At 38.3% G+C, this 10153-nt stretch overlaps 1 protein-coding gene across 1 annotated transcript; it reads left to right on the top strand.

Moving 5' to 3' along the window:
- Positions 1–5777: 5777 nt before the first annotated feature.
- Positions 5778–10085, top strand: LOC113701965 (protein PIN-LIKES 7-like). Its single transcript, XM_027222888.2, has 11 exons — positions 5778–5917; positions 6940–7244; positions 7356–7435; positions 7618–7742; positions 7838–7959; positions 8196–8417; positions 8531–8650; positions 8747–8847; positions 9020–9072; positions 9162–9347; positions 9614–10085. The coding sequence occupies exons 2-11, from the start codon at positions 7110–7112 to the stop codon at positions 9736–9738; spliced, it is 1269 nt and encodes a 422-aa protein (XP_027078689.2). The 5' UTR covers positions 5778–5917; positions 6940–7109; the 3' UTR covers positions 9739–10085.
- Positions 10086–10153: the final 68 nt, after the last annotated feature.

Below are 10153 nucleotides of genomic sequence, written 5' to 3'. Positions count from 1 at the left end.
TTTGCTTCGTCTAAAATGATGACCATTCATTAGCACACAGGAACATTTCTTGCTATTCTATAGTCTAGACTGTTCATGATTTTGCAAAAATGATATTGTTCATGACAATTTGTTGGTTTGTTTTACAATGATGTTGTAAACATGGGTTGATCTAGAGACAAAAGCCTTCTCAAGCATTCCCCCCAAGATTGAGAATTGGCTTTCAAATAGACGATCATTAGAACTCGATGATCAAAGGGCCAAAAAACTGTTTGTGGCTGAGCCAACGGGACAACGGCTCAAGCCATATGATTTGGGGAGAAGTGGTATTATGGCGTAAGAGTCGTGAAAATGGACTAAGAGATGCATTTACGTGCTAGTTGTCCAAGTCTGGAGCTTTTTTCTTTTTTCTTTTTTTTTTTGTCGCAAGGGTAACATTCTTATAACCTAATCTACGTTAATCTAAGGGGAAGAGGAGCCGATGAGAATAGAAATTTCATCGAATAAAGCCATCGAAGACAGTTACATATAGTGACAATTTGATGGGAGGCACCCAACACTATCAAAGACTTGAACGCTTGACGGCGACCACCAGGCCGAAGGGTTGGTATCCAAGTGTGGAGCTGGAACTGCAAGGTCATGAAGAACCCAAACGCTTGTTTCCATGGCCTAATCACGAACGTATCATGCGGCAAGTACAGTGGTCGATGAGCCATCAGCAAATCAATGTTGTGGGCCTAATCACTCTTTATTATACGGGAAGTAAATGTGACGATGGGTTCGCAACATATCACCTTAATGGGCCATTTGTTTGGACAACATGGACAGTGTTTCGTTGGGGATGCTTGGCAACTGGAACCATCAATGGCATAAATCCAACCATCTGTATGCAAGTTCAAAACTAGCCCAATCTGAACTTTTCCTCTTTTGAAAACGACACATCTCAATTATAACCAGTTCGCATGTATTTCTTGATACGTCATGTCCCATGTCCTTAAGGCCCACTTCCACTTTTCAGTGGGACGTTTCTTTTTTTCTTTTTTTTTTTGTGGCTTCAAAATGTACAAACCATAGGGGAACCCCAAAAAAAAACTATTCAAGTAAAGATATAATAAAATTGATCTTATACACACCAATAATATATAAAATAAGAGATATGAATATATGTCACGTACGTAAAAAAATTCAAATTCAAATTCAATTTGAGATTAAGAGATATGTATTCATACTTTATCTTTTTTCTTATTGATAAGAAAACTCGCAATCGCTACTTGAGAATACGCACTGAATAAATCCCGTCCTATACAGTAGTTCGCCAATCACGTAGAGGGATAAGATTCACTAAACAAGCCCCATGCAATAGACGGATGTCCTAGGAGAAGTTTATACTCGAATTGATAGGAAGGCATGACATCGTAGCCAATTCAAGAGATATATGCTTGAAATTGCGGGTCTAATTTAAATCGGATATTCTTAAAAAACAGCTCAATTCAAATTATTTTCAAATTTGACGCGCCAAACGCAATAGAAAACTTTTCTTTTTCTTCCCTGTATCGTTCACATTAAAACTCCCCTAGACGAAGCCAGCCCACGCCAAAGTTGGCCAGCCCACCAAGTTAAGCCAGACAAGTGACAATTAATTATCAGTATTCCGGGAAAGGGCACCTTAGGTTATGGGCGAGTTTGATGATGTAAGGTTGAAAATTGAAATACTGAAATGCGTATACATCACAAAACGTGGATCTGAAATGACTGAGGAGTTTTTTTATTAGTTGTAGTAAAATGGTGCAGCGGCGAGTCTGCGCACGCAAGCTGATTGCAAGTTGCAAATACGACATCGGCATATTCGACGCTGTGGGTGTGGGGCATAGTGGTCTTGGTTCCACGCAACTGACGTCGCCCGCATGATTTCTCAACTTGCGTCGCTAAAGCCTTCCTCAAGTTAAACTGCCTTCCAAATTATTTAGCCAGAAGAGAAAGAAAACTACGTCCTTAATTAATTATTGGGTAACATAACAAAGCAGTGATAGAAGATAGGCCGTGAAAAAAATTTTTTTTTTTTTTTAAAAAGATGGTTGAAAAAGACGCATAATAGGTGATTTGAACTGAATAAAAGAAATTCAGTAAATCTCAGGTGGATGCACGCACTAAATCTAGGATCACGAAGCTGGAAAGGGTAAAAGTAATTTGTATCCAGAACTTTTAAATTTTGAAATCCCGACCTTAATCATCATTAGATTAAAGTATGGACGGATCTAAAACGATGATGTGAACGTGAAACATGTTGCAATGCTGATTGAATTTGGTTTCGTAAATGGGGCGTGATCAAGCAATTGACCCCTAGCATTCAGTGTATCGAATTACTACAAACCAAGTTGGAAGGTTGACGAGGAAAAAAGAAGCCACACACAAATCATCATAATCGAGTGAGTCACCGATGATTGGAGCTCCTCTAAATAATCGGATGAATCACATCAAGGTTTGGTCGGCAATGATTTTGGGAGATCATGATACAGTTCTCCATCTGCATATTAAAATGTATATATATATATATATATATATATATTTTTACAGAAAATTACGATCCAAACAAGACAAAATTTGAAGAAGCAGCCAAAGCAAGATTACTTAACAATAACGCCCCTTGTCTCTATTAAATTTCCTTTAATTTACTCAAATACTATTAAAAAACGAGTCTTAAGTAGTAACTTTGCCTACTAAAACATAGTACTTACTCAAATCCTATGCAAAAAAAAAAAAAAAAAGCCATTTGAATGTGTTGGTGTTGGTGTAGAAACCAGATAAGAGTCATGATTAGAGGAAAAGTAATCGAATGCATGCTTTAACTTATAGGAAGAGATTAGTAATATAGTAGCATGATTTTTGAATCATTAACACAAGCTCGGGCTTCCGGCTGGTCATGAAGAAGGATTTCTAATATAATTCTGGCAAAATATTTTCTCCAAAGCTGAGAAGTTTGAATTGTGGGGAAAAAAAAAAAAAAAAAAAGAGAGAGGAAGGTGGAAGCGACATCTTAGTCAAAAGAACAATCATGCAGGACGAACGGGGATTCCATTTCATCACCATTGGGAACTTCAAGCGCCAGCGGCTCCTCCTCCTCCTTGTAGTTAGTTGATGAAAGGACGCAATCGAACCCCGAAATGACAACTAAGGCTCCCATCCATCCATCCTATTGCGAATTTAATCTATCCCTGAAAAGACAGGAATGTATTTTCAGCCATGCCTTGGCTTGCTTGTGTACGCATGACTCCATATAAAATAAAAACAAAAGTAAAACGTAATACAAGTACATTTTTTTAGTGGTTTTTTTTTAAAGTCTGCCTAGCTAATTTGGCTGATTGTTTCGCTCGAAATTCGGTGAATCATTTTCCAAGTTTCTTGGAGATATTCTCTATGTTTAGGAAAATCTGGCACTGGCACGTGGCAGTAGCAGGAATTCCATGATCGATCAACGTGAACCATCATTATAACAGATTAGTAGTGTATTTCTTTGACCTTCATGATTAAGATCTTCTGTGTCTTCAAAATCATCCGTCGCACAAAACCCCTTTCCAGCAACTCAATAATTCCCAATGGTTTGCAATTGTTGACTCTGTGTCCTTTCATGGCATGATGAAGGTTTTCGGAGGCTTCAAAATCTTTCACGGCAATATTTGCACTTTTCCGTCTAAAACCCACTTTTAGATTAGAGTGGCAAAAAAATTATAGACACCCTCTACTAGATCTTAGAGCAAGTGACATATTATTGTTATAACCGTTGTGAAGGTCAATTATCGATTTGTCCACCTCGACACCGTCTTGGGATTAAGGGTGAGCCCTTGAAACCCTGATAGTGATTTCGGAGGGGTCTCCCCAGGATTCGATCCCTAGTCCCTCTTGTATAAGGAGTCTTGGGGATGTTTCCTGGTACCACTTGAGGCGAAGGAGCTAGCTCAAGTGGTACCAAGAAACATCCCCAAGACCCCTTATACAAGGGATCCGAGATCGAATCCTGGGAAGGTCCCTCCGAAAGCACTACCAGGGTTTCAAAGGGTCACCCTTAATCCCAAGACAGTGCCGAGATGGACAAATCCACAATTAGCCTTCACAACCGTAAGTAACATATGATTTTATCTTTGGAGCGAACTCTGCACAGTTTGCGTGATTAGTTTGGGTGATTTCAGAATACTCCTTCACCAAACCAGGGAAAAAAAAAAGAAGCAACATATGATTTTATCTGGTGGCCAAATTATGCAAGACGAGTTGATTTAGTGTAATACCAATTGAGATGAGCCTAAATCAGAAACGAGAGCAAGAACCAAATAGGCACAGCTGGTTGGCTTGGCTTGAGACTCAAGTGGGATAGAAAATGACAAGTGGCTGGTGTAAGATGCAATTTGGGACACTTCTTCTTCCTATTCACGTACTGCAGAAATTGCTGACTGGGTTCTTTTTATTGGACAGTTAAAGCTTAGTAGATGAAGAGTTGGCCATCAAAGACGTAATTATCATATTCTAACAATTCCAAATTGAACATATCCCACGCCCCCACATGAGACCTGGCTGCTGCTTCTGGTCCATAAATATTACTATCAAAAAACACGTTCTGAAATTAAAAGGCAAACTGTTCTTGCCAGCCTTCAACAATAATTGTAGACAAAACATGTGCCAATCCCTTATCAACAGACAAGAATTATAAGCGCACAGGTATGGACTTGACTTCCAATCACCTTCCTCATGCATTTTTTTTTTAAATTTCCAAATCCTACCTTAGTAATCAGTTTGCTGTATACTCCAAAAAATAAAATAAAATAAAATAAAATTGTGATGCATGCCATTAGAAAGTTTTCCGCTAATCCAACTAGAGGCGTTCAAGAACTGCTCAAAATCGTGCTATGGTGCCGTACTTGAAGAACATGCCCAATGCACCCTGATAAGACAGGAAATTTTATTTTGACCCCTTAAACATTTGAAGAGTATTCGTATTTTGTCCCCGCAAAATTCTTGGAACATTATAGTACGAGCACTTTGTGATTGTAAAGTTTTCTCCTCCAAATAAAAAGTCTCCCAATAAAAGGCAACTCGAATCAAATATTAGGTTGTGTTTGGATTGTATTTTCCGTCATTTTTTTCATGGAAAAAATACTGTAGTAATTTGATATATGTGAGGGAAAAATGTGATAGGAAAATGTGATCACGGAAAACGACAATATTTTTCGACGGAAATAAGCAATCCAAGCATGGCCTTCTCTCACCGGTTCCTTCTCATATCAAATTGTCCAACTATTTCTTCAAATCCAAGTACAGTTCCCTAAATCCGACAAAATTGAGTCAAAGTCTGTGTTTATCAATCTAATTTGCCTTTTCAGCACACCAATCAATTTTGATAGAATTTTCAAGAATGGTCCCCTAACAAATTGTCTTCTTGCCAGGAAGGCGAGAACCATCCTATCCTATTTGCACAACATGGCCGCTGTGCTCGTACTTTCCATTCCTACTTTTGTACAACAAAAGTAGATGATGAAAAAACCACGTATGTACACACTCACACAAATACATGGTCCTATCCAATCATTCGTCTGAGCACGAACCAATCATGCTTTTTCCTTCCCTATATTTTTCCCTCCCACCCAAAAAAAGAAAAGAAAAGAAAATCCTCTAGAGTCCTCCATATAATTGGGGAATGGACGACAACATATTTAGGTACGTGCTCACAGCACCAGATATGCCTGTACAATGACAAAACAACCAACAGTAGGTGTCGGCGTATTATTGTGCAGCCATGTATATATAAGCATATTGCGCGTAATCCTAGGTGATCAATGGCGAAGGAGCGTGCATCCTTAAATCCTCCTCTGCATTTCTCCTCCAACCTTTCTTCTATCTTCGGCTGTAATATCATTTCATGTCATTTTTCTCAAACCATATTTGATTCCAGGTTCGTTTCTTTTCTTGATGTTTTGCATTTCTTCTTGTCCTTATAACCTTGAACTTTGCTAAAACCCCACGTAGATTTTGCTACTTCAACGTCCAAATCATGCGTTTTTAACTTCGTTTCTGTCACCTTTTTTTTTTTTTTTTGATATTTCTGAGCTCTCACTAATCATAAGAAGCATGAAGCTCATATATATGCTTATCATCATCATTTGAAGTAATTTTTTTTCTTGTTTTATTTGGTCTAAAGATCATTGATTTTTCTGGGTTTTTTTGGGGTTGTTTCTGGTTGGTTCCATGTAGGATACGTGTTGATTGGATTTGCATGAAAGTAGAATTGCGGCTGGAATGTTAACTCTTTTGTTCTTATTCACTGTTGTTCAATATTTTAATTTGGTTTAGTATAAGTTCTTTTGGATTATAATCATCCCTGCCTTCCTAATTGTCGCCACATAAATCTATTGGATTGGCATTTTGCAGATTAGGTTGTCAGTTAAATATTGAAGAATTTTGTTTGGACGCAAATTATGAGTGGACAAATATTAAATGACGTCGGCTATGTTTGTTAGGCCCTACTGCATCTCTCACTCGATTTATTAATTTCGATTTCAATTTCACCCAATTCATTATGTTGTGTCATCCTTGATGGAGAATGAAAGAGAAATTGAAAAATTGATGTTTGAATAAACAAATTAAGGTTGTAAAAGGCTATATATGCAGCCCTCCAGAACACAGATTTCACCAGGTTTTTGCGAATAAGTGCAAAAGAAAACAGTCGAAAGTTACAAACACTGAACCCAGGTGCAGACAGGACTGGTAAATTTCATGGCTGTTTCCTTAACTGAGCACATTCTCAATCAGCAGGAAAGAGAACAAGAAAAATGCAAAATGAACCAGCAAGATGATGGCTGCATATATATGTGGACCCTTTGAGAAATGTTATGAAGTCGTAGAATCCTATATATTTTGTTTTTGTTTCTTGGGGTTGATGTATCAAATTGGCATTTTTCTTTACTACTTTTGCAGGTGGCTTACAGGATCTTCCTTCTTTTCTACTAGAGGTGTACCGCCTTTATCAGTCAGCCGTATATTTAGCAGCTGACCGAAAGGCCAGCCAAGAAAAGAGCCAGAACCCATCTCAGTTGTTGTACATTCTTTGATATCGGAGACTTTTGTCAAGTAAAATAAACAAAGAGATGGGCTTCTGGACTTTGCTTGAGGTGGCTTCCATGCCAATCATCCAGGTGCTCCTCATAAGTGTATTGGGAGCTGTCATGGCAACTGAACATCTAAATCTTCTGCCTGCTGATGCTCGAAAATCATTAAACAAGGTAATGCTGACTTGCATTGTTTGTGTTCCTTTACGGGTTCATTTTCTTTTGTTGCGGTCATTCACAAAAAATGAGATTTGGTGGTAAAAGTTTTATAATGGACCATTGCAGATTGTGTTTATGGTGTTTACTCCCTCACTGATGTTTGCAAGTTTGGCCAAGACTGTCACCCTTGATGACATTATCTCATGGTATGATTCATTCTTTGCCGTACATCATTATGCACTCACTTATCAATCAATTTACGTGGTGGTGTAAATAAACTTGAAGAAAGCTCCTAGGATGAAAAGGGGAATGACTTACATGTGGTCAATAAATGCTGACCTTTCTAAGATCCATTTTACCATAAAATTTCATAATTATGTTTGTACAGGTGGTTTATGCCTGTCAATATTGGCTTGACCTTTGTCTTTGGAGGAATACTTGGGTGGATTGCTGTCAAACTAGTGAAACCAAGGCCCCATTTAGAGGGTCTTGTCATTGCTACATGTTCATCAGGTAACTGTATTTCCAATTTGTCAGCCTTATAATTTCTTGTGTTAGGCTTCTCAACGTCTCCAGCTTCTAGAATATGACAGTAAAATAATATACAGGAAACTTGGGAAACCTTCTGCTGATAATTGTTCCAGCAATCTGCAAAGAGGATGGCAGCCCATTTGGCGATCATAATACTTGCTCTACTATTGGACTCTCATACGCCTCCTTCTCTATGGCGGTAAGATCATCTCTTGGGCACTGAACTATGTGATAAATCATGTATCACAGATTCTCAGACGCAAAGTATTAACCGGAAAGAATAATAATATGTCTCTGGGCCTGAATTTCCACCAGGACTTCATTTCACAGGAAATTAGGAAATAGTCATATTTTCGATTCGCATTATTGGTGGCATTGAATAAAAACTTATGAATGCTCTTCGTCTGAGTCCTTGTTTATTACTGATTTTTGCAGCTTGGTGGTATTTACATATGGACCTACACTTACCATTTAATAAAAAACTCCGCACGCAAATACGAAGCTGAAAAGGCTGCTTGGGTGGAGACCTTAGCAGAACCCAACAAAGATTTGGATGCAGATGAGAAGTCTCAACTTCTTGAGGCCAATGCTCGGGAGCATGTTTCTGTATCTGTAGATTCAACAGAACCTACCGAAGATGATGTCAAAAACCAAAATGTGAGTTCATGTAGAAGAGATGCAAATTAATAGATGTGAGACCCCTGCTCCATGAGCTTTGGTTCTCTGACTACTCTCGTTATAGTTACCCAAAGTTTACATGCTTCCTGTAGGTTGTTTCTCAAGGATCATCTTTCAAGCCAAAACAGCAAAATGCATCGTTCTGGACCAAATTATTTGGAATCGTATACCAGATACTAGAGGAGTTAACGACACCTGCAACACTTGCAGCGGTAGAACTCACAACTCTTTTGTATTAGCATCGTTCTCAATTTTAGTTCTGTCATTCTGAGGCTATATTGCTTAATAACTGTTCCATTGTATTCCAGATAATAGGCTTAATCTTTGGTGCAATTACATGGCTGAGAAATCTCATAATTGGTGACAATGCCCCACTCCATGTCATTCAAGACTCTATCGCATTACTTGGGTATGTAATCGAACTGAATGCTGCTCAGTAATTCCACAGTTTCACTATGATATTAGATGTTAATAACATTGACCCTGAACACTGCTTCTGTTATTGATTCGCGTGTTTTTTTTTTTTTTTTTTTTGGTTTTGGTTTTCCACAAAACTTACTTTAAATTGGCTGACTTTGTAGCGATGGAACCTTACCTTGCATTATTCTTATCCTCGGAGGGAACTTGATACAGGGTGAGAAGATCTTAACCCCGGTTCTAATACAATAAGCAATTTTGTGGGCGCATTAAAAACTCCTCTAACAATTTGTATTAATTGAATAGGCTTACGCAAGGCAAGATTGAAGCCAGCGATCATCGTTGCAGTCATCTGCGTGCGATACATACTGCTTCCTGGTATTGGAATTGGTGTAGTTAAAGCAGCCACTCATTTCGGCTTCCTTCCACCAGATCCTCTCTACCATTTTGTGCTGCTGATTCAATATACTCTGCCGCCTGCCATGAATATTGGTATGGAACTCAATCACATTTGCAATAATATTCTCTAGGATGTTCCCTATTTGACTTTTAAACCACTTGGTTATGTCTTCAGAGCATGCAAAAACTTTCATCATAACCTGCTCAACAGTATCCCTAAAACGATGATTTTAAGCATTCAACAAAAAATTCAAAAATGAAAATTTCTTTACCAAGCATTGGTTCATTTGGTACTGTGCTACTTGGACTCTAATGAAATCAAGGATCAAAATTGATGAAAGTTTGTGATATTGATGCAGGCACCATGACACAGCTCGTTGACGTGGCACAAGAGGAATGTTCTGTCCTCCTCCTATGGACTTACCTGTTTGCAGTGTTGTCTCTGACAGTATGGTCGACAATCTTCATGTGGATCTTGGCATAAAAATGTTGGTGCTGCTCATGGCAATGTTGTTGTGATGTTGCCCTTTGCAAGTATGGGGTGAAGGGGGATGCCCAAAAAAAGATGACGATGAAAAGGCAATATGGAATCCGTAGCCAGTCTAAACGAAGCATACGAAAGGATTGGTTGGATTACAATATGGATTTTTTTTTTCATAATATGGATTTCTGTACTACAATTCTGATTATTGGATTTTTTGTTTCGATTTTTTTTCAATGTAAATAATGGTCCATTAAGTTCATCATGAGAGTCGCCATGCTCTTTTAGCAACGGACAAGCATTTGTATTTGGTTTTCAATTTCATGCATCGAAATTTACACTTGCTTCAATTTCTAGCTCCCTTCTCCAGATGTTTAGAAAGGAACGAAAAGGAAAAAAGAAAAGAATGTTGGAAGAT

Source organism: Coffea arabica, chromosome 7c, assembly GCF_036785885.1.
Source record: "Coffea arabica cultivar ET-39 chromosome 7c, Coffea Arabica ET-39 HiFi, whole genome shotgun sequence".
In the NCBI taxonomy this organism is placed as follows: domain Eukaryota; kingdom Viridiplantae; phylum Streptophyta; class Magnoliopsida; order Gentianales; family Rubiaceae; genus Coffea; species Coffea arabica.
Note: the sequence above shows the minus strand (reverse complement) of the source record. Positions and strands in the feature narration are given on the sequence as shown.